This window comes from Cebus imitator, unplaced genomic scaffold, assembly GCF_001604975.1.
Source record: "Cebus imitator isolate Cc_AM_T3 unplaced genomic scaffold, Cebus_imitator-1.0 Scaffold88, whole genome shotgun sequence".
Taxonomy (NCBI): domain Eukaryota; kingdom Metazoa; phylum Chordata; class Mammalia; order Primates; family Cebidae; genus Cebus; species Cebus imitator.
Window position 1 is genome coordinate 1989510 of NW_016107403.1, and position 25669 is coordinate 2015178.

The window sequence follows — 25669 nt, forward strand, 5'->3', positions numbered from 1 at the left end:
TTGAGACATAGTCTCACTCTGTTGCCCATGGCACAATCTCAGTTTACTGTAACCTCTGTCTCCTGGGCTCAAGTGATTATTCTACCTCAGCCTCTTGAGCAGCTGGGACTACAGGTGCACACCACCATGCCTGGCTAATTTTTTTGTATTTTTGGTAGAGATGGAGTTTCACCATATTACTCAGAGTGGTCTTGAACTCCTGGGCTCAAGTGATCTGCCCGCCTCGGCCTCCCAAAGTGCTGGGATTATAGGCGTGAGCCACCACGCCTGGCTGCTTCTATAGCGGTTCTGATTGGAAATTACCCTTCTGCAGGAAAAAATGACCAACTGTGGGTAAAATAAAACAACAAAAAACCCAACTACCTGGTGATACTGGGGAATGATCAAAGGTAGAAAGATTCTAGGGATGACTTTTTTTGCTAGGAAGAAGGGAATGATATTGGGTGATTTTATTTTCAGATTTCTTTTTTGTGTGTGAGAGATGGAGTCTCACTCTGTCGCTCAGGCTGTAGTGCAATGGCACAATCTCGGCTCACTGCAGCCTCTACCTCTGGATTCAAGTGATTCCTGTGCCACAACCTCCCGAGTAGCTGGGATTACAGGCATGCACCACCACACCTGGCTAGTTTTTCTATTTTTAGTAGAGATGGGGTTTCACCATGTTGGCCAGGCTGATTTCAAACTCCTGACCTCAAAATGATCTGCCTGCCTCGGCCTCCAAGTGATGGGATTACAGGTGTGAGCCACCATGCCCTGTCTTGTTGTCATATTTCTATCCTGTGACTAGATCTCAGTGTGTTACATGCAGTGTGTCACCTAGTGACATTGGATGATTTTCTTATTTTCATGATTCTATCCTGTGACTATATCCCAGTTTGTTACATGCAGGGTAATTAAAACTTGCATAGCAGTTAAGCTGTCTTTGTAAGTATGTTAGGGTTACTGTGGCTGCTGGAATGTGAGGGAGGGCATCTCATAAAGGAGAGAGTAATGGATAAGGACTCTTACATTCTGTATATAAACATTGTCCTGGCTCTCCCTTAAGCCATGCAAATATGTGTAGGGCATACTCTAAACAACTCAGCTAAGGATAAACAAAGTCAGATGAGATTTGAGCAGTTTACCCAAGAGACTATGTGTGCAGGTTCAGTCAAACCAAATTTTGTGGGGTTTTTTGTTTTGTTTTGAGACAGTGTCTCTCTCTGTTACTGCAGCTGGAATGCAGGGGCATGATCATACTCACTGCAGCCTTGAATTCCTGGGTTGAAGTGATTCTCCTGTCTCAGCTTCCCAAGTAGTTGGGACTACAGGCATGTACCATTACAGTCTGGCTAGTTTGTAGAGACAGGGTTTTGTAATGTTGCTCAGGCTGGTCTTGAACTCGTGGGCTTGAGTGATCCTTCCATTTCAGCCTCTTGAGTAACCGGGACTACAGGCATTTGACACCATGTCTGGCTATGTGTGTTTTTAAAGAGGCTAATACTTTAGAATAATATAATTAAATTCAGTTTGCGGAACATAACATTCACAATTTATAGGATACCCTCCAGAGTTGCTCAGCAAATAAGGAATGAAGAAAATGTGCACTATTCACAAGAGAAAAGAGTCTATGGAGTCTGACATTAAGATGACCTGGATGTTGGAATTAGCAGACAATTTTTTAAAAAAGCTTAGTGGTATAACGGAAAACTATGCTTAGTGGTATAAAGGAAAAATGCTTGTAATAGTCAAAAATAAAGGAATTTGTAGAGAAAAAGGACACATTATACAAGGGGAAAGACCACTGCAAATACCTTTACTTCTCATCCAAAACTATGAAGGGCAGAGGCAGTGGAACATCTTTTTTTTTGAGACGGAATCCCCCTCTGTTGCCTAGGCTGGAGTGCCGTGACGAGATCTCAGCTCACTGCAACCTCTGCCTCCCAGGTTCAAGCAATTCTCCTGCCTCAGCCTCCCGAGTAGTTGGGACTATAGGTGCATGCCATCACACCTGACTCATTTTTTTGTATTTTTAGTAGAGATAGAGTTTCACTGTGTTAGCCAGGATGGTCTTGATCTCCTGACCTTGTGAACCACCTGCCTCGGCCTCCCAAAGTGCTGGGATTACAGGCATGATCCACCCTGTGCTCAGCTTAATTTTCCATTATTATAGGCTGTGGAAAATTAAAGATACTGTTATTCTAGAGCAACCACTTAAAAATGCAAAGGCATCTGGCTAAAAATCCAGTAAGAAGTCAAAGTGGCAACCTAAAATATATTCAGATTATCTAAAAAGAAGGCAGGAAAAGCAGCATAATGGAACAACAACAAAAAAGGATAAAATGGTATATCTAAACCCAGCCATATCAGTAATTATATTAAATGCTTATGGATAAATACTCCAAATAAAAGTCAAACGTTGATAATGGAATTAAAAAGCAAGACACAACCAAATGCTTCCGAGAAGAGATGTACTTTAAATGTAAAGACTCAGATGGGTTGACAATAAATGGATGGAAACTATTATCCCATGAAAACACTAAATGTAAAAAGGCTAGATTTGCTAAATTAATGTAAAGTAAAATAGGTTTCATTACAAATAATATTTCCAGAGACGGGGAGGACCACTTTATAATAAAAGGAATATTTAAAAAAATATAATAAAAGGAATATTTACCAGGAAGACATGATAATTATAAATGTGTATGTATCTAATAATGGCTACACAGTATATGAAACAAAAATGGACAGAATTAAATTGAAAAACAGGCAATGTCACAATCATGGTTGAATATTTTAACACCTCTGTCAGCAATTGTTAGAACAGCTTGGCAAACAGCAAGTAAGTAAATAGATAAATTGGATAAACATTATCAGCCATTTTGACTTAATTGTTGTTTATGGAGTACACTTGAAATACATGGTCTTTTCAAATGCATGTGGTGAGTGCAGCAAGACCATATACTGAGACATAAAACAAATCTCCATAAATGAAAGAACGAATGTATAAATTAAGAAGTTGATGACATATAGTACCTAGTTTTTTCCGCAATTGAATTAAATGACATGAGTTACTATCGGATATCTAGAAAAACCCCAGATGTTTGTAAACCAAACAATTAAACTGTATATTTTATCCATGGACCAAAGAAGAAAACACAGAGGAAATTTAGATGTGAAGGTCAGTTGTGAGGTTAAATCATTGATCCCAATGTGACAGAATTTTTCTCCTATGTTTTCTTCAAGCAAAATTGTTGTAACATGGGGTAGTGAAGAAGTTTTAGATAGGACACTAAGTGCATGAACCATAAAAGAAAAAGAGTGATAAATTGGACTTTATTAACATTAGAACCTTCTGCTCTTTGAAGACATTAAGAAAATGAAACACCAGCCGTAGACTAGGAGAAAATATTTATACTGCACATATCTCACAAAAGACTTTTACTTAGGATAAAGACCCCATTCAACTCAATAATAATAGTAGAAACCAACCAATTAAATATGGACAAAATATTTGAACAGACACTTGAGCAAAGATATATACGTGGCCAAGAAGTGCTTAAAAGATGTGTGATATCATTAGTCATCAGGGAAATGCAAATTAAAACCACAACAAGATACCACTATACATTACTGAAAAGACTTACATAACGCCGTGTAGGGCAGTTGGAACTCTCATACAATGCTGGTGGTAATGTAAAATGGCACAACCACTTTGGAACACAGGTTGGCATTTTCTCATAAAATTAATCATCAATTACATCTCTAGGTATTTATGAGAAATGAAAGTATATGTCCTCACAAAGAGTTGTACACAAATACTCATGGCTGTTTTATCCATAATAACTTAAAACTGGAAATAACCCAAATGTCCATCAACGAATGATAAACTGCTGTGTATCCCTCTGATTAAATAATACTCAACATAAAAAACAAACAAAAAAAACCCCCGCAAAAATTAAAAACAACAAAAAAAGAAATAACACTCAACAATAAAAAGTTATGAAATATGGATAAATGCAACACATTATTATAAGTTAGAGAAGCCAGGCTATTTCCTGGGTGGTGGCTCTCGCCTGTAATCCCAGCACTTTGGGAGGCCGAGGTGGGAGGATCACAAGGTCATGATTTCGAGACCATCCTGGCCAATATGGTGAAACCCCATCTCTACTAAAAAATACAAAAATTAGCCGGGTGTGGTGGCGTGTGCCTGTAGCCCCAGCTACTTGGGAGTCTGAGGAAGGAGAATTACTTGAACTCGGGAGGCAGAGTTGCAGTGACCTGAGATTGCGCCACTGCACTCCAGCCTGGGCGACAGTTACACTCTGCCTCAAAAAAAAAAGAAAAAAAAAAAAGAAGATTTTATTTAATGGAAATTCTACAATAGCAAAACTACATTGTAATGACAGAAGGTAGATCACAGATTGATTACAAAATATTGCAAGGGAACATTTTAGGATGATGGGAAATTTGATTTAATAGTTGTTATATAGGTGTATACATTTGTCAAAACAGGTCACAATACTGAATATGGATTTTATTTGTCTGACATATACTTCACTAAAGGGAAGGATGCACATGTGTTATTTAGAGCTATACTATTTAAGATTATTAATATAGATTTGGGTTTCAATATTGATTATACTATGCCACCGTTTTCAGAAGTACAACCCACAAACTATTCAACTTAACCTAATTATTAAGTGGAAAAAATGTAGGAGAACAAATTCCCAGTAGGAAATTGCTTAATCTTTACCGAGAGCCAAATTGCTTAGTGTTGGCTGGGAGACTCCCACCCAGGCGGGCTGAAGGTATTACAAGGCAGTGATAGGCAGACCCAGATGGCCAACAGAGTGGATCTATGCTGGGGAACCAACAGCCCCAGAGGGCTTGCAGCTCTCCAGGACTGAAGGCTCTGAGCAGAGATTCGTCCACGTATTTATTTGCTTTTTAACAGGTGATTCTTATTAATACACAGGTGTTTTACATATACACATAACTCAGGAATATACCAAGTAGGCAGCTGTAACCCGCCTGCCACTAATCACAAACTACAAGGTATCCTCCACAAAGGAGCCACGAGGGCAGGGTAAACTTAATGTTTCTCAATAAGTGTTCTTATTCATTACGAGGTTTACTACTTTCTTGAGGCAAAATCAAGCTAGTTTTCCCCAAATATTTTTGGAAACCTGCATGCAAAAGAAACCTCAAATTTAATGGGAGGAATATACTGTTTAGAGCTTGAATTGGGGGCACTTTTGACTCTTTGCATTTAACACAGATTATTGATACTGAAAAAATATTTGTTGCATTTTTTCCCCTTTGTGATTGAGAGTCAACAAAAACAACAAATAGAAAGATAGCTAGGATGAATATAAAATCTTAAGATTTCTTAACACATGACACTTGTATATAGAATAACATACATAAGTAATTGAAATAAAGTGGAGTATTAATACATGATTTCAAGCAACTTGTGTTAATATAAAAGTAGCTAATTAGTAGAAATTAAGTCTGTAAATGCTGTTTTAAGTAGAATCTATATCTGGTGTGGAAAGTAAACTATTTGTCATGTGGCAAAATGTTAAAATTTGGGGAATTTCGGTGCAGGATATACAGTAAGCCCTCACTTAAGGTCATCATGAGTAGGTTTTTGGAAAGTGACTTGAATTGAGACAGTGTACAGCAGGTCCTTGAGTAACATTGCTTGCTTTAATGATCATGAGGAAAAAAACATGCTTTTGTTATAGAACATTTGGCTTCAAGTCTCCTGAATGCAGAAGGTTTTTCTTTTTTAAGGAAGCCAAGTGACCAATAGATTGATCTCCACTGTCTTTGCTGTATGAAAATTTACATAGCAGAGAGATTTTAAAAGCTTAATGACAGAAGATCCAGAGTCTTAAAATTTGTTAAGCGTGCTACCAGATACTGTGGAAAAAATAAAGGCATAAACCATGGGACTTGCCTTCATGGAATTTTTAATTTAACCCAGATCAGATAAATTTATGAAACTGTACTTAGCAATACTAGACAGTTTAAACTACAAATCGATAGCACCGATAAAGATATCCCTTAGTTGCTTAGAAAGGAAGAAAATATTCAGGACTGAGTAGTCAAAGAAGGGAGGACTTGAATTGCTTTGTTCACTAAGGGAGGACTTGAGTTGCAGGTTGAACAGCAGATAACGTTTAGATGGAGTGATATAGCATAAGCAAAGGCAAGGATGTGGGAGAATCTAAGTTGTATCTGGGTCCATTTGTTTAGAGTAAGACTTAGGGAAAATAGATTTGAGAACGTTTTTAAATGACCTACCAAGGATAGTGGATTTGGGCTGCTGTTCCACTTCTACTGGGAACTATTTATAGATTAAACTTGGAATTTTAAACTTATTGTCATTTGGTACTGATTTCAGAAATGAATGCTCTTTTAAGTAGATCATTAAAAACCAGGGATAGTTCTTTTTATAGTATTTCTTTGTTCCTTGCTTTGGAAGGTCAGCATGACCTGGGTGGGCATCATCCGATTTGGCTTTAGTGTAGCCAGTCATGCACAAGGAGACCTCTGAGCTGCTTTGATTTATGTATGGAAAAAGCAGCTATCTGAAAGCACTTTTGTGTTTAAAGGAGTAGCCTGGTTGTCATTTGAAGGGATCATAGTGACCCTTGGAAGAACATTATTTGAAATGTGCAGTGTTAAGAATGAAAAGGAAATTTGTTTTGAACAGAAATAACACTCTAGATCCTCTTCGATGCTGGTACAGATTTTTCTTTGCTATTTTTCTGGGGAATGAAGGAGATGCACATAAGAGTGGGAAATTGCTAGCTGAATAAAATAGCAAGTCCCTCTTATGTAAGTATATAACTTGTCATCATATGAATATTTACTTTTTTTTTTTGTTTGAGAGTCTCATTCTGTTGCCCAGACTGGAATGCAATGGTGCAATCTCAGCTCCCTGCAACCTCCGCCTCCTGGGCTCAAGTGATTCTCCTGCCTCAGCCTCTCGAATAGCTGGGATTACAGGCACGCACCACGGCACTCAGCTAATTTTTGTGTTTTTAGTTAGAGACAGGATTTCACCATGTTGCCCAGGCTGACCTTGAACTGCTGACCTCAGGTGATCCACCTCCCTTGGCCTCCCAAAGGTTTGGGATTATAGGCGTGAGCTACCATGCCCGGCCCCACTTTTTTTTTTTTTTTTTTTTTTAAGACAGAGTTTTGCTCTTGTTGCCCAGGCTGGAGTGCAATGGTGCGATCTTGGCTCACTGCAACCTCCACCTCCTGGGTTCAAGTGATTCTTCTGCCTCAGCCACCCAATTAGCTGGGATTACAGGTATGTGCCACCATGCCCAGCTAATTTTGTGTTTTTAATAAGAGTTGTGTGTTCACCCTGTTGTTCAGGCTGGTCTTGAACCCCTGACCTCAAGTGATCCACTTACCTTACCTCAACCTCCCAAAGTGCTGGGATTACAGGTGTGGGCCACTGCAACCACCAAAAATTTACTTTTTAGTGTGAATTGAAGTGATATTCACTGACCTTTACATTTCAGGCAGCCAGCTGAGTTTCCTCAGATGTTAGTATGAGTCTGAGCATCAGCTCAGGTGATATATCTCTAAGTGCTAAGTTCCCACTAAGGTTTGCAGAGCAGCATCTCTTAATCTTTAATGAATGCCTCCTTTTTGTTCTCAAAATATCCTCTTACACACCTTATCAACAATTGCTGAAGTGAATTGATTCTTTAATTTATAAAACATTATAACTATAAATAAAAGAAATATTACTGGAGTTTATTTCAGTATTCACAAATCAGAAAAATATTAAAAGCATATGAAAAAATTATATACTTGTAAAAGTTTACTGGCTCAGTGGGTCACCTTTTATGGATTTTGGTCAATGAGAGATAAGAAATGAAAGAACATTTCTTAAGATAGGCATATAAATGTTATCACTCAAAAGTGGTTTCTGGCCTTTTTTTGATGTGTAAAAGTAGTGGAAATTCCATCTCATGGGTAAGTACATGGGTGCAAAGGGCGTGAGGTTCTTCAGCAGTGTCCTAATTCTGAAAGTGGGGATTTTCTTTAATTTTTTTGTGGTGATGGGTCTCCCCATGTTGCTCAGGCTGGTCTTCAACTCCTGGGCTCAAGTGATCTGCCCACCTCAGCCTCCCACAGTCCTGGGATTACAGGTGTGAGCCACCGCACCCAGCCATGAGTGGGCGGATTTTTGAATACCTGTACACTAACTTTCTTAGGGTTCTTTCACAAACCCCATTTGGATTTTAGCCAAATACTTATAATTTAGTGAGCTGATATTTCATCAATTACCACAGTTTATAGAATCCATGGTTAAAAATAAGACAGCATTTACAACTATGTAATTCCACATGAAGTACCTAGAGTAGTCAAAATTCATAGAGCCTAAAAGCAGAATGGGTTGCCAGGGGTTGTGGGAAGGGGGATTAGGAGTTGTTTAATGGGTATAGAGTTTCAGCTGCAAGGTGAAAAGAGTTCTGGAGACTGGTCGTACAACGATGTGAATGTACTTAACATTACTGAACTGTGTGTTTAAAAATTGTTAAGATGGTACATTTTGTTATATGTATTTTACCACAATTTTTAAAAATTAAAAAGAGAAAAGCAGCATTTGTAATAGTATCAAAAAAACATCAAATTCCTAAGAATAAACCTATCAAAAGATTTAAAAGATCTCTATACTAAAAGTCTGGCTGGGCACAGTGGCTCACGCCTCTAATCGCAGCACTTCGGGAGGCCAAAGTGGGCAGTCACTTAAGGTCAGAAATTCAAGACCAGCCTGGCCAACATGGTCAAACCCTCTCTCCACTAAAAAAAAAAAAAAAAAAAAATTAGCCAGGTGTAGTGGTGCATGCTTGTAATCCCATCTACTTGGGAGGCTGAGAATCACTTGAACCTAGGAGGCGGAGGTTGCAGTGGGCTAAGATCACGCCACTGTACTCCAGCCTGGATAACAGCCTGTCTAAAAAAAAAAAAAAATCTGTAAAACATAATTAAGAGAAATTAATGAAGATGTAAATAAATGGAGGGATATGTCTTGTTCATGGAGGACCTCATGTTTTAAAATTTCAAGCCTTTCCAAGTTAATCTACATAATTAATGCAATCCGTAACAAAGTCCCAGCCATTTGAATTTATTGTTTTTATTGTTTCTGTTGTTTTTTTGTGGAACTAAAGCTGACTTTGAAATTCATATGGAAATGCAGAGGACTAAGGATATAGCTCAGGCAGTCTTGAAGAACAGAGCTGGAGGGGAGGACTTCTATGACCAGACAGCAAGACCTATTTTACTGAGACCAGCTCAGCCATAGAGACCCCCACCCAGGTGGCACTGAAGGCATTGAGAAGCAGACTCCCAGATAGAACAGCGAAGTGGGACTATCCGGGGCCAACAGCTTTCCGAGCTGAGAGCCTCAGGGGCTGACAGCATTCTGGGCTGAAGGCCTCAAGCAGACGCTGACCCACATAGTTAGTCTCTCTGAACAGGTGATTATTATTAACGAACAGGTGTTCAGTGTTTTCTCATAGAACAAAAATAAACTAGGTAGGCAGCTGGTGCTTGCTTACCACTGATCACAGACAAACTAAAAAGTATTCTCCACGAGGGAGCCACAGGGGCAGGGTCACATATCCCGTGCTTTAAAGAATTGTTTTAACTGGTGTATGATATACTGTCTTGCTACTTTAGAATGCCCCAAGTAGTTTTCCACTTGGCGGGGGACAGGGGGCGGCTAGGTTTTCCTTGCCGTCGTTCTTCTTAGCAAACAATGTATTTTATCTTACATTCAGCATTTCTCAGCAGTCACACACTCAGCATCTCTCAACACTGTTTTAAGACAGTACTCATCAAATTGGAGGCCTTGGACTAGCAGCACCAGTGTCACCTGGGAGCTTGTTCCAAATGGAATTTCTCTGGCTCCACTCTAAATCCTATTCAATCAGAACCTTTGAGGTTGGAGCCAAGAACTCAATGTTTTAACAAGCTCTTTAGGTTATTTTTATGCTCTTTAAAACACATAATTAAGAAAACACAGAATTAAGAAATTTTGACACAAGGAAATATAAATCAACCAATAGTCCAGAAACAGATCCATACATATACAGTTCATCTGATTTATGGCAAAGGTGGAGTCGCAATACAGTGAGAAAGGATAGGCTTTTCGGTAAATACTACTAGATAATTTATATATCTAATAGGAAAAATGGGCATCTTACCTCTATATCGTACTGTATATAAAACAAAATTCCAAGTAGATCAAAATATCTAAAAGTGAAAAGCAAAACTATAAAGCTCTTAGAGGATGAATGTAGGAGAACATCTTTGAGGCCTCAGGACAGTGAAACGGGACCGTACAGCTCTAACAAAACAAAAAAATGACACGCTGGGCCATAGTTAGTACTGCTTTTTATGAAAAGATACCATTATTGTTGTAAAGCACCTGGACCAGTGCCTGACCAGCACATAGAATGTGTTATATAAGTGTTTCTTAAAAATAAATAACAAAACAGCAAAACCAGGAAACTTGTATCCATAACAAATAAGATTCTGGTTAGAACCACTGTTGTAAAGGCTTTTGCAGTTGAGTAGTTACTGCATTTCCCTCAGAACAAGACACTAGCACTCTGTCAGCTGTTTGGTAATCTCTGTTATTTAGGACCAATTTTACAGCAAACTGTTAAGAAACTTTCATAGCATTTCTGACAAATGAGTGTGAATTATTGGAATAAAAATATGAATTATAAGAATTGGCAACATGTAGTATTTTATATCTTCATAAAAATGTGTCCTTTGGGAGAAATAAATTAAAATAAAGTGTTTACTATAATTAACTATATAGAAACATATCAGAGCCTTTTCATGTGCTAAAATAACCCAGCTTTTGGGAAAAAAAAATTCTGAAATTTGGCAGCATTCTATATATGCATACTGGATGCTTCATACAAAATATTATTAGTAGCCAGGCCTGGTGGCTCATGTCTGTAATCCCAGCACTTTGCGGGCGCCAAGACAGGAGGATCACTTAAGGCCAGGAGTTTGAGACCAACGTGAGTACCATTGTAAGATCCGTCTCTATTCAAATAAAATTATTAGTAATGAAATATTAGTTTGGGTGTAATTATATTTTTTTTTTTTTTTTTTTTTTTTTTTGACAGTTTCGTTCTTGTTACCCAAGCTGGAGTGCAATGGCGCGATCTCAGCTCACCGCAACCTCCGCCTCCTGGGTTCAGGCAATTCTCCTGCCCCAGCCTCCTGAGTAGCTGGGATTACAGGCACGCGCCACCATGCCCAGCCAATTTTTTGTATTTTTAGTAGAGACGGGGTTTCACCATGTTGACCAGGATGGTCTCGATCTCTTGACCTCGTGATCCACCCGCCTCGGCCTCCCAAAGTGCTGGGATTACAGGCTTGAGCCACCGCACCCGGCCTATATTTCTGTCTTTATATGTTCTGTTTATGTTTTTAGCAGTACTAAATTTGAATGTAAGGTTGCTCTCTCTCTGTATGTATGTATATATATATATATATATATATATTTTTTTTTTTTTTTTTTTGAGACAGATTCTTGCTCTGTTGCCAAAGCTGAAGTGCAACGGTATAACATGGCTCACTGCAGTCTGGATCTCCAGGTCTCAAGCAGTCTTCCTGCCTCAGCCTGTCAAGTAGCTGGTACCAGAGGCATGCACTGCCACGCCTGGTTAATTTTTAAAAATTTTTTCTAGAGACAGAGTCTTGCTGTGTTGCTTAGGCTGATCTCAAACTCCCAGGCTCAAGCAGTCCTCCTGTTTTGGCCTCCCAAAGTGCTGGGATTACAAGTGTGAGCCACTACGCCCAGACTGCTTTGTCTTTTTAAGGATTTTAACAGTAATGGTTTTGTAAAATACATGCTTTTTTACATACATAACATGAAATGTACCATCTTAGCCATTTTTTAAGGATATAGTTCAGTGGCATTAAGTACATTCACAGTGTAACCATCAATATTATCCATTTGCAGAACTTTTTCAGCTTCCCAAACTCTGTACCCGTTAAACAATAACTCCCTATCTCCCCTCCCTTTAGCCCTTGCAACTGCCATTTTGCTTTCTATCTCTATGAGTTTGACTACTCTAGGTACCTTATTTAAGGGGAATCATAAAATATTTGTTCTTTTTTAGGCCAGGCAAGGTGGCTCACGCCTATAATCTCAGCACTTGGGAGGCTGAGGCAGGTGGATCACCTGAGGTCAAGAGTTTGAGACCAGCGTGGCCAACATGGTGAAACCCTATCTCTACTAAAAATACACAAAATTAGCTGGCATGGTGGTGGGCACCTGTAGTCCCAGCTACTCGGGAGGCTGAGTCAGGAGAATCACTTGAACCTGTGAGGCAGAGGTTGCAGTGAGTCAAGATGGTGCCACTGCACTCCAGCCTGGGCAACAAGAGCAAAATTCAAAAAATAAGATAAAATATAAATAAATAAATAAACGTACAACAATTATCCGGGTGTGGTTATATGCACCTGTAATCCCAGCTACTTGGGAGGCTGAGGCAGGATAATTGCTTGAACCTGGTAGTCAGAGGTTGCAGTGAGCTGAAATTGTGCCGTTGCACTCCAGGCTGGGCAACAGAGCAAGATTCCACCTCAAAAAAAAAAAAAAAATGGTTCTTTTGTGACTGACTGGCTTCACTCAGCGTGGTGTTCTCAAGGTTCCTCTGTGTTATGTGTATCAGAATGCTATTCCTTTTTAAAGCAGAATGATACCCTGTTGTTTCTATACCACATTTTTGTGTTTTTAAAATTTTTATTTAATTTTTATTATTTAAGACCGAACCTTACTCTGTCACTCAGACTGGAGTGCAGTGGAACAATCTCAGCTCACTGCAACCTCTACCTCCCAGGTTCAAGCAATTCTCCTTCCTCGGTCTCATGAGTCGCTGGGATTGCAGACACCCACCACCAAGTCCAGCTAATTTTTTGTGTGTGTTTTTAGTAGAGACGGGGCTTTTGCCGTGTTTTCGAGGCTGGTTTCAAATTACCAAGTGTTCAAATTACTCAAGTGTTCTGCCGGCCTCTGCCTCCCAAAGTGTTAGGATTATTATTTTATTTTTGGAGATGGAGTCTTACTCTTTTGCCCAGGCTGGAGTGCAGTGGCACTATTTCGGCTCACTGCAACCTCCACCTCCCAAGTTCAAGCTATTCTCCTGCCCCAGCCTCCTGAGTAGCTGGGATTACAGGTGTGCACCACCACGTCCAGCTGATTTTTATATTTTTAGTAGTGACGGGATTTCACCATGCTGGCCTGGCTGTTCTTGAACTCCTGACCTCACGTGATCCACCACCTCGGCCTCCCAAAGTGCTAGGATTACAGGTGTGAGCCACCACATCCGGCCAGCCTATAGCACTATTTAGCATCCATTTCTTAAGAAACATTTGAGTTGTTTTTTCTTTTGGCTATATATATAATGCTGCCATGCATATTGGTGTGCAAATATCTGACTTCAGTTCTTTCAGGCATGGCCCAGGAATGGAATTGCTGAATCATGGTGGTAATACTATATTTAGTTTGGAGAGGATTTTGTCTCATGCCTAGATTTACTTTTTTTATGCAAAGATAGCATAAGGTATCTTCTATAGAATATAGAGCAGCCACTAAAAATTTTACAGTTCCTGTTATTCTCTGATGTATTTTGTTTTCCACTCACAGAAATAGGGGGTAGCAGTTGGGCGTGGTGGCTCACACCTGTAATCCTAGCACTTTGGGAGGCCAAGGTAGACTCACTGCTTGAACCCAGGAGTTCGAGACCAGACTGGGCAAAACGCTGTCTCTATAGAAAATTAAAAAAATTAGCCAGGTATGGTGACAAGCGTCTGTAGACCCAGCTACCTAGGAGGCTGAGGCAGAAGAATCACTTGAGCTTGGGAGGCAGAGGTTGCAGTGAGCCAAGATTGCACCACTGCATTCCAGCTTAGGCAACAGAGTGAGACCCTGTCTCAAAAAATAAATAAATAAAAACAAACAAAAAGAAATAGTGGGTAGCCAGAATTCTATGGTAATAACAAATTATATCAGCTTATATTTAGGTCTATATATTCAGTCACTCATTGCCTCTTATTATCAAGGCTGAAACTCTGTGCTTATTTAACCTCTTAATATGTAAGACACCATTCCTAATCTGATGAGTTACAATTTGGTGTTTTCAACATCTTCTTTTATCTTTACCAGTTTTTAGCATCTGAGCAGTTTAGCTGTTCTCAAGTACTTTTCTTACACTTTTACTAAACAGTAAAGAAATGTGTTTGTAAGATATTTCAGTGAGTATGAAGTCTGTAATAATTGCATTTAGCTTAATGTTAATTTAAAATAGAAAATAACCAAAATTCAACAAGGAAAAACATAGGGATTTGTGACTTTATTTTCCCTTCATTATTACAGAATTTTGGAGGTGGTTGGTCAACTTTTAGTCTACATTTTTCTCTTTATGGATAAGACATCCTTAGTCCCACAGAGCTTAATCTGTTTATTCAAGGGCACATAGATAACAGCTGAGAAGGTAGAGGAATTCAAGCTAGTTTAGGAAAAAATTAATTTTTATTTTTTTTGGAAACAGTCTCCCTGCATCACCCAGGCTGGCGTGCAGTGGAATAATCTTGGCATACTGCGACCTCTGCCTCCTGGATTTAAGCAACTCTTGTGCCTCAGCCTCTTGAGTAGCTGGAATTGTAGGTGCACACTACCATGCCCAGCTAATTTTTGATATATTTAATAGAGATGGGGTTTCACCGTGTTGGCCAGGCTGGTCTTGACCTCCTGACCTCAGGTGATCCACCTGCCTCAGCCCCAAAAGTGGCCACTGCACTGGGCCAGTAATAATTAATCTTAATTTGTAGATTTTTACAAAGCATGATAACACATTATGTTAGCACCTTATTATATTATTACTTGCTGTGAAGCAAATGGAATATTATTATTTTTGATACAGGGTCTCACTCTGTTGTCCAGGCTGGAGTGCAGTGGTGTGATCATGGCTCATTGCAGCCTTGACCAGATTCAAGTGATCCTCCCACCTCAGCCTCCTGAGTAGTTGGAACTACTTGCATATGCCACCACACCCAGCAAATTTTATATATTTTTTGTAGAGACAGGGGCTTGCTATGCTGCCCAGACTGATTTCAAACTCCTGGTCTCAAGTGATTCTCCCACATCAGCCTCTCAAAGTGCTGTGACTATAGTTGAGCCGTCTCACTCAGCCGTAAAGTTACTTTATTTAGCATTTGGAACATACTGTCTTAAAGAAAAAATATTTTAAATAATATTTAAGTTTCTGAGCTGCCTTGCAAAAAGCCTACATAAACCACAAATTGCTTAGGTCATAGTAATAAAATTTTGATGTCATGATAGTTATATTTACAATGTTGTGTCTTTGGGAGAGTATGTTCCCAATTCTATCTAGGGAATGCCCAAAAAAGGTATCTATCAGGTGGATTTTCATAAGCACCAGCCACTGTTAGTTTACTTTCTGTTTCAGAAGAACCAGCTTTGTACACCCCTGTCCCTAGGTAAAAGAATAAAAAGGAAAAGTCTCTTTTTTTGTCCCTCTTTTTATCCCTTTCTTGTAGTCTGCCAGACAGTATGTAAGGTACCGGGAATCAAATAGCTGGAACTTCTGCCCTGGAGGAACCAAACTAGATGCAGTGATAGAGAATCACTGGGTAGAGATGGAGTCACTTAGATTCGATGGTGGAGAAGCCTCCCTGACAAAGTGAATAGAGATGGAGTCACGTAGATGCAGTGGTTGAGAAGGCTCCCTGACAAAGTGGCATTTAGGCCAAGACCTAAATGAGACAGAGCCAGCCATGTAGGTATTGGGGTGATCACTTCTCAAGTTCTAAATGGAATGTAATTAAGAGCAGTAACTCCCTATTTGGGGGCATGGTGAAGACTATGAATTAACTCTGTCCAGATGTATGTATAGATTATGGCTTGACCTCTCACTAGCTGGGGCTGGCCTGCTGCTTAGGTAGGTTAGATTGGCGTTCTCTCCATTGCATTCGATTGCTGAAATTTTTTTAAAATGCCATTTTCTTGTAAGTCAATAGAGCTCCATAAATCAACATATTTCCTGTTTAGTTTTCTTCTTATTTACCCAGTGTCCCATATTGTGATCATTTCTTACCTCATGGGCAGCAGTGTTTTATAAAATATATTAAATATAGCATATATGCAATTCCTTTCAGAAAGACTTTCTCTAGCCTATGTCTCCCAGCCAAATAGACATCATTACATTCTTCAGTGATGCTAGTGTTGCTATTACCCAGTTAGTTCCTTCTTTAAAGCTTTTGAAATGTCTGTCAGATTGTATCTTACTTTGAGTGTTTAGTGAGAATGTTTTGGTTGACCTTCAAATAGAAATCTTAGGCAAGGCTTGTGTTCTCATACCAGTATAGAAAACAGTGTAACTTTGTCATTTATCTGAGGAAGATATTTCATCCCTTTGCTGTGCAAGCCTTTGGGACAACCTTTTTTAAAGGTGGGTTTTAACTCCGACACGCCCATGGGCTCAGCTGGTCTGTGCACCACACCATTGTTCCTGGCAGAATGATCAGCGTGGTTGGAAGGTGAGCATCGTTGCCCATGCCCATGCCAGATCAAGGGTGAGCGTAAACACTGGAGGAGGAGATCTCCTGGATGGGGCCAGATGTGCTCTTCAGTGGGTACTCTCCTAGGCATCATTAAGCTTTACTTATTTATACTTACTCAGTGTTCACAACTCTGTGAGAGATGGGAATTGCTACTCTAATTTTAGAGAGAAAGAAAGTGAGACACCAGGGAGGTCAAGTAACTTCCCCAGGTCACTTGGTGGGGCTGGGATGCCTCTTTATCTTTGACTCCACAGACTTTTCTCACTGTTTTACAGAGCCCTTTCCTCAGCACTCTTCCATTCCGTTATCATGGTATTACAGATGATAACCCCTTTAATAAGGTGAAAAGTAAAAGAAGGCAGTGATGCGACCCATTGTGGGTAGTGAATCATTTTTGCACATTTACCTAATGAGAAAAGTTCTTTCCTTTGAAAATTATTATTATTTTTTTGAGATGGAGTTTTGCTCTTGTGCCCCAGACTGGATTGCAGTGGTGCGATCTTGGCTCACTGCAACTTCCACCTCCCAGACTCAAGCAATTCTCCTGCCTCAGCCTCCTGAATAGTTGGGATTACAGGTGCCTGCCACCATGCCTGGCTAATTTTGTGTATTTTTAGTACAGATCTGGTTTCATTCCATTGGCCAGGCGGGTCTTGAACACCTGACCTCAGATGATCCACCTGCCTCAGCCTCCCAAACTGCTGGATTACAGGCCTGAGCCACCACACCTTGCCTGAAAATTCTTGAGATCACATTTTATAATAAAATCTGACAAGTAGTGTTACACATTTTAAAGAATTAGTTTTTTAATGTCTTCTCTTTGGTCATTCATAGTTTAATAGGACCATGTGCACTTATTTATGTTGGTAAATTCATCTTTTTGTAGATTTAAGTTAATGGAGGCCAACCAGATAAGATTAATCTTTTAAACCGTATTTCAAGGGGATAAAAATATTTTAATTTGCAAAGTCAGTTATAGAAGAATAAGATTAGAATGTATGTTTTATAGGGGCAGGGACCCTGTCTGTTTTGTTATGCTGTCCTTAGGGCCTAGTACACACTGCCATGTAGGGAGTAGGTGCTCAAGTGAATTAGTAAACAAATTTCACTAATGTTCCATTCTTCTTTTTTTTTTTTTTTTGAGACAGTCTTGCTCTGTTGCCAGGCACCAGGCTGGAGTGCAGTGGCGCCATCTCGGCTCACTGCAACCTCTGCCTCCCGGGTTCAAGCAGTTCTCCTGTCTCAGCCTCCCAAGTAGCTAGGACTACAGGCACGTGCCACAATGCCCAGCTAATTTTTATATTTTTAGTAGAGACAGGGTTTCACCATGTTGGCCAGGATGGTCTTGATCTCTTGACCTTGTGATCCACCCGCCTTAGCCTCCCAACGTTCTGGGATTACAGGCGTGAGCCACTGTGCCCAGCTGGTTCCATTCTTTTGAATCTCCTCTCTTATTCATGTATTCTTTGCCTACTTGTCTTCCTTCGCCATCTCCAAGGCTCTTTACTGAGTCTTCTTTTTACATTACTCTACTTTCTAATGTTTCCTTGGTAGTATTATCCATGTCCCAGAAGTAATCATATCTTAATTTAGCTATTTAAATGAGCACAAGTTTATTTGGGTAAAATGTTATAAAATAACGTAAAGGTCTTCTGAGGCTTAGGATGCTAAGTGTTAGTACCAGCTTTTGCCATTAATAAAGGTGTGACATTGAGCAGGTAATTTAACCTGTTGGTGCTTCATTTTCCTCTTAATTGTAAGGAGGTTGGTCTAGATTAGAGGTTAGAAATTCAAATGTCTGTAGGAGTCAGGCAGGTAATACACATGGGTGAATTGAACTGTAAGGAGTTATAGGCCGAAAGACTTCTTGCTAACCTTTAATGAGAGTTTGGAGTTATGAATGAGTTTGATAAAAGACAAATATTTATTTTATCTTAGCCTAATAATTCTTAAAGTTGGCTACACTTGAGAATTACATGGGGGGTATTTTAAAAAACACTGATGCCAGCCTGGGCAACATAGGGAGATCCTGCCTCTACAAAAAATAAAATAAATTAGCCAGGCATGGTGGTGCAGGCCTGTGGTCCAAGCTACCCCGGTAGCTGAGGTGGGAGGATTGCATGAGCCCCGGAAGTCGAAGCTGTAACTTGCTGTGATCATGACACCGCACTCGAGCCTCAGTGGCAGAGTGAGACTCTGTCTCAAAAATTAAACAGCCACCAAAGCTGACGCCCAGATCCTGCTCTCAGAGATCTGATGTACCTTTAAAAACCAAGCTTCCCAGGTGCCTCTAATGAGTAGTGAGATTTTTCAGTGATTAATTGTACTCTAAGATATTTTCCACCTGACTCTTTGAAAGAAGAGAAGGACCAAGGATGGCATCAACTTCCAGAGAAATAAACATGTCTTTCTCCTTTATTTGTAGTAATCTTTACTGAAAGTAATTGTTGTGAACGATCACCCAGAGACAATATCACATTCCATGTTGTCATCAAAGAGAGTTTAAATTGTGCTGATTATACCAAGCAGTCCCTGTTTATCATAGTACATTTTGTCCTTGTTTTCATTATCCCGTAGTTTCACTTTGTTTCCGACTACATTTGTGATCATATTGGATGGTTTCTACTATATTCCCTGAGTGATGGTGGTCACAGCTTTTTCTGGGGTTAGGTTTCAGTATGTGTATATTTGGTTTTGATATAGGCCAGTCTTTAAGAGGCCCCCTCTAGGAATGCATTTTCATTAAAATTGGAGACTCCCTACCCTAATGAATGCCAGAAAGCATTCTCATGTGTTTTAGAATGATTTCTGTAATACAAATTGAGAAAAAGAGAACTTTTAGTCTTTGCACTGGGAAGATTTTTCAAATCTGTGTTTAAGTATACCTTGATATTTTTGGAAGAATTGGTTTTGTGCTATTCAGAATGGGATCACCTAGCTTATCTCTTTTCTCTGTTTTTTTTTTTTTTTTTTTTTTTTTTTTTACAAGAAATATGAGATTTTTCTCCAGTAGAGTTCAGTGGTTTTTTTTTTTTTCCTCCCCCTTCTATCAGTGTTTGCTTTTACAACCAAAGTTCTGGGCCATTCAGACATCAGCCTTGATCCTCCGGACAAAACTTGAGAGAGGAAGTACACGTCGAGTGGAACGGGCAATGAGGCAGACACAGGTAGGAATTAACGTGGCAATTTGTGTGTTTCTTCCAACTCTCTAGTGCTATCAATAAGCATACACGTTTGTTATGAATAAAAGAATGAGATGGCTTACATTTTACTCAAATAATTTGTTAATGTTTAGAGAATAAGTTCTATAATTTAATTTATTGGTCCCAAAGCTGAGCTCTGTGACTTAGCAGCTCTGTGAACTCAGTGTTTAACCTCTCCAAACCTCATTTTCATCACCTGTAAGATAGGTTAATAATAATAGCACTTAGGCTGGCGCAGTGGCTCACTCCTATCATCCCAGCACTTTGGGAGGCCGACGTGGGTGGATCACGAGGTCTGGAATTTGAGACCAGCCTGGCCAACATGGTGAAACCCCATCTCTACTAAAAATACAAAAATTAGCCAGGCATGGCGGCGGGCACTTGTAATCCCAGCTACTCAGGAGGCTGAGGCAGGAGAATCACTTGAACCCAGGAGGCATAGGTTGCAGTGAACTGAGATCGTGCCACTGCACTGCAGCCTGGGTGACAAGAGCAAGACTCCCTCTCAAAGTAATAATAATAATAGCACTTACAGGTTTATGGTGAGCATTAACAGAGACAATATAATTAATAAATAAAGATATGCAGCCTCATAAGTATGGGTTGTATAAAGAAATAAAATTCATCCTGATGCAAAAATATTCACTAATAAACTAACCACATGTAAGATTAATCCATATTCAGGTACTGTTCTTCATTTAATGCTAAAGTTTATTCCTATCCAATGAGTCAATAACATTTATTACCAAGAAAAATGGAAAATCTTACAATAGATGTAGGATTTTATAACATCAATGTCTTAGTTTGTGCTGCTACAACAAGATACCTGAGACTAGGTAATTTATAAAGAATTGAAATATTTTCTCACAGTTCTGAAGCTTCAGCTGGAAAGTCTAAGATGAAGGTGCTGTCAGGCTCGGTGTCTGATAAAGCCTCATTGCTCGTGGATGGCACTGTCTACTCAAATAATTTGTTTATTATTTCTCACCATGTGATCCACTGTCTAGGTGTTCTCATATGACGGAAGAGTGGAAGAGAGTGAACCCATCCGTTTGCAATATTTTATAAGGGCCCTAGTCCTGCTTATGAGGGCTGTTCCCTCAGGACTTGATTTTATTTCCTAAACCTCCTACCTCCTAATACTTTCACATTGGCCATTAAGTTTCAACATACATATTTTGGAGGACCCATTCAGACTACAGTAATTAATGAAAGTGATTTTTAACTTTTTTTTTTGACACAGAGTCTTGCTTTGTTGCCCAGGGTGGAGTGCAGTGGCACAGTCTCGGTTCACTGCAGTCTCTGTCTCCCAGGTTCAAGCAATTATTATGCCTCAGACTTCCAAGTAGCCGGGATTACAGGCGTGCGCCACCATGCCCAGCTAGTTTTTGTATTTTTAGTAGAGACCAGGGTTTCACCATGTTGGCCAGGCTGGTCTCGAACTCCTGGCCTGCAGTGATCTGCCTGCTTCTGCCTCCCAAACTGCTGGGATTACAGGCATGAGCTGCCATTCCTGGCCAAAAGTTTATTTTTTTTTAATAAAAATTTCAAACCTACGTAAAAGTCACAAGAACAGCACAAAGAATTCTCATATATCCTTCACTATGAGATCCTGATTAGGCTTTATCAACTTGTCCACAAAGCATCCTTTGTAGCACAGGGATCCGAGCATAGCGTTTCACTGTCGTGTCCTTTCAGGCTCCTTTATTCCAGAACAATTCCTAGTCCTTTTTTGACCTTGATGGGTTTGATGTTTTTGAAGATTTTTGGCTAGTTGCTTTGGAAACCGCCCTTCAGTTTGAGTTTGTCTGATGTTTCCTCATGATTTAATTCAGGTCATACAATTTTGGCTGTAATATTACAGAAATGTTGTTGTACTCTTCTCCCCTCAGGTGGCACATGATGATCACTTATCCTGTCACTGGGGATATTATTTGATCATGCAGTAAGCTCATGAGATTTCTCCCCAAGTAAAGTTACCCTTTTCCCATTGTCATTAATAAACATTTTCAGGGAGTGATACAGTTTGAGTATTTGTCCCCTCCAAATATCTTGTTGAAATGTGATTCCCATTGTTGGAGATGGGGTCTGTTGGGAGGTGTTGGGGTCATAGGGAGCAGACCACTCATGAATGTTCTAGTGCCCTCCCTACAGTAATAAGCGACTTCTCCCTCTGTTAGTTTATGTGAGAGCTTGTTTGAGAGAGGCTGGCTTCTCTTTTGCTTCCTTTCTTGCCATGTGATCCACTTGCTTCCCTTCCCTTCTGCCATGATTAAAAGAAGCTTCCTAAGGCCTTGTCAGAAGCCAGAGTACCATGCTTGTACAGACTGGAGAACCGTGAGCCAAATTAACATCTTTTCTTTATAAATTACCAAGCCTCAGGAATATTACTATTCCTTTATAGCAACACAATGCAGACTAACACAGGGAATTACTTTGAAACCATCCTGTTTGTCATCCAACTCTCACCCACTGGTTTTACCATTTATTCTTTTTTTTTTTACTTTTTTTTTTTTTTTTTTTTTTTTTTTTTTTTTTTTTTTTTTTTTTTTTTTTTTTTTTTTTTTTTTTTTTTTTTTTTTTTTTTTTTTTTTTTTTTTACTTTCTACTATACTAATGAGGAGGTTTTAGCATTTTAAAAAATGTATGTATTTATTCATTTATTTCTTCTTAGAGCAGGGTCTTACTCTGTTGCCCAGGTTGGAGTGCAGTGGTGCAATCATTGCTCTCTGCAGCCTTCATCTCCTGTCTCAGCGCTCAGACTTACCACTAGTTAGGGTTACAGGTGCATGCCGCTGTGCCTGGATAGTTTTTTAATTTGTGAGATGGGTGGGGGACTCCCTGTGTTGTCCAGGCTGGTCTCAAACTCCTGACCTCCAGCAGTTCTCCTGCCTTGGCCTCCCAAAGTGCTGGGAGTATAGGCGGGAGCCACTGTGCCCAGCCTGATTTTATTATTTATTGATATATCTTCTCTGCATAAGTTAGCATTGTGTATTGCCAAGTGGTAATTTTCTAATTTCATGATTATTTAATAATTTTTGGTATTCTACTGTAAGGAAGAGCTTGCTCTTCTCATTTATTTTTCCATGTATTTATTTGATTGTGGACTTACAGATTCCTGTTTTATTTGATGGGGTGTAATATTATGTTATCATTACTTATTTACCTTACTCTTTTTTTTTGAGACAGAGTCTCGCTGTGTCACCCACCCAGGCTGGAGTGCTGTGACACAATCTCAGCTCACCACAACCTCTGCTTCCTGCGTTCAAGCGATTCTCCTGCCTCAGCTTCCCAAGTGGTTGGGATTATAGGTGCATGCCACCACTCCTAGCTAATTTTTATAGTTTTAGTAGAGATGGGGGTTTTGCCATTTTGGCCAGGCTGGTCTCGAACGCCTGACCTCAAGTGATCTGCCTACCTCGGCCTCCCAAAATGCTGGGATTACAGGTGTGAGTCACTGTGCCCAGCCTACCTTACTCTTAATTTCTTATTGTGACAAAATTTTAGCCAATTTGAATAAGTATTAAGCATATTTGTTACTGTATTAAAAATAAATCCACAGACAGAATGCTGTGATAAAAGCAGAAGTGTGTTTTCTCTGTCAGAGAGTGCTAATTTTAGAACCTCAATATTCATTCTCCCGCCCTCCCTCCCCCCCCGTTTTTTTTTTTTTTTTTGAGATGGAGTTTCACTCTTGTCACCCAAGCTGGAGTGCAGAGGTGCAATCTTGGCTCACTGCAACCTCTGCCTCCCTGGTTCAAGTAGTTCTCGTGCCTCAGCCTCCTGAGTAGCTAGGATTACAGACGTGCGCTAATTTTATATTTTTAGTAGAGATAGGGTTTCGCCATATTGGCCGGGCTGGTCTTGAACTCCTGACCTCAGGTGATCCACCTGCCTTGGCTTCCCAAAGTGCTGGGATTACAGGCGTGAGCCACTATACCCGGCCCCCTTGTTTCTTTTTGTAATAGAACCTCCTGAATTTTATCCAGGCACATGACTTCCTGTCCTCTTTTGCAGATAGGAGAGGCCAGGTGACTAAGTTGTGAACAGTAGAATGTGGATGAAGTGATATGTACCACTTCTGGGTCATACCCTAAAAAAGGAATGTGTGCTCTCCTGGCACCTTGTCCCTTCCTGTTGGCTGGGAAATCAGGAAAACTGGGCTGCCAGCTTAGACCATAGGTGTTTTGAAGGTGACCGAGCCCTTTTAAAGCAGTTCTGAGCCACTCATTGTTTTAGTCTATTTTCTGCAATGATAACAAGATACCACAGACTGGGTAATTTATAAAGAAAAGAAATTTAATTCTTATAGTTCTGAAGACTGGGAAGCCCAAGAGCATGGTGCCAGCATTTGGTGAGGGTTGTCCCCTGGCAGAAGGGTAGAAGGCAAAAGCAAGTACATGTAAGAGAGAGAGCTTGCTTTGACAACAAAGCCATTTCCACAGTAATTAACCCACTCCCATGGTAGTAGCATTAATCCATTGGTGAGGGTAGAGCCCCCGCCTCCCATCACTGTTGCATCAGGCACCAAGTTGCCAACACGTAAACTTTTAGAGGACACATTCAAACTATAGCACTGTTGAATTTATAAATGAAACAGAAACAAAATTCTGTCTTGCTCAAGTGTACTTTTTGATCTCTTTGTTACAGCAGTTTAGCCTATATCCTAATTAATATTCCCTTATTCCAAAGTTTAAAAAAAACGAATGAGGAACATTTTCTTAATTTCAAGAACTAAAAATATTTCTTACGGCCACCTCGCTAAGTTTAGGGCACTCTATTGATGCTTCTTGGAAATACAAATATTATTCCTTAGGTTTTATATATTCCATAGCTCTGTCCACTGAGAGTACCTAGAAGCATTTACACCTCCGTAGCAACAAGCATGTCTAATACCAGATTTTGTTTTTTAAATATCGTTCTTCAATAATAGGAAGCAGAGCTCCTTGGATAGATGCCTGGTTTTAGGATTGGGGCAGCTGGAGCAGGGAAAATGATGAGCCTGGAAGGTCTTGTAGTGCCAGAAAGTAAGGTAGTATTCAACAAAAGAGAAAAGAAAGAAAGAAAAGAAAAAAGAAATGGGCGTGTCAAAAGGACACAGAAGCTCATCTAAAGAGAGCCCACTGGTCACAATTAGAACAATTAATAAATTAAATAGTGCAGTTGACCCTTGAACAACACTGCTTTGAACTGTACAGGTTCGCTTATATATGGGTTTTCTTCTGTCTCTGCCATCCATGAGACAGCAAGACCAATTCCTCCTTTTGCTCCTCCTCCTCAGCCTACTCAATGTTAAGACAATGACGAGGAAGACCTTTATTTGAGGAAATACACATAATACATTTTTTTACATTATGGAAAACAGTTTAAGTGTCTGTTGTTAAAGCTTCAGCCTTCTTTTTTTGTTTGTTTTTGAGATGGAGGTCTCGCTCTCTCATCCACACTAGAGTGCACTGGTGTGATTTCGGCTCACTGAATCCTCTATCTCCCAAGTTCAAGTGATTCTCCCATCTCAGCCTCCCAAGTAACTGGGACTACAGGCATATACCACTGGCTTAATTTTTTGTATTTTTAGTAGAGTTGGGATTTCACCATGTTGGCCAGGCTAGTTTTGGCCTTCTTAATAGAAATAGTGCTGGACTACATTCACTTTCCGATGAAGGACATATTGACTTAGAAATAATTTGCCTTTTATCCATCTCTTTCAGTAACTTTGGCATATAAAATAACTAGGTCTGCATTCATTTTTCTTTTATAGCAGCACATTAAACTAAAAAAGTGTAAATCTTTTATGTGTTTATACATATGTAGTTTTTCTTTTTCTTTTTTTTTTTTTT

At 39.7% G+C, this 25669-nt stretch overlaps 1 protein-coding gene across 5 annotated transcripts in view; it reads left to right on the plus strand.

Moving 5' to 3' along the window:
• Positions 1-25669, plus strand: part of TTC27 (tetratricopeptide repeat domain 27) — a 194433-nt gene that overhangs the window by 52122 nt on the left and 116642 nt on the right. For all 5 annotated transcript variants that reach the window (XR_005201289.1, XM_017534848.2, XM_037740747.1 and 2 more), the window contains one exon: positions 19683-19796. Coding sequence is in view for 4 of the 5 variants with exons in the window: in XM_017534848.2 (XP_017390337.1) it covers positions 19683-19796 (114 nt within the window). In the remaining variant the exon portion in view is untranslated. The remainder of the gene's footprint in view (positions 1-19682; positions 19797-25669) is intronic.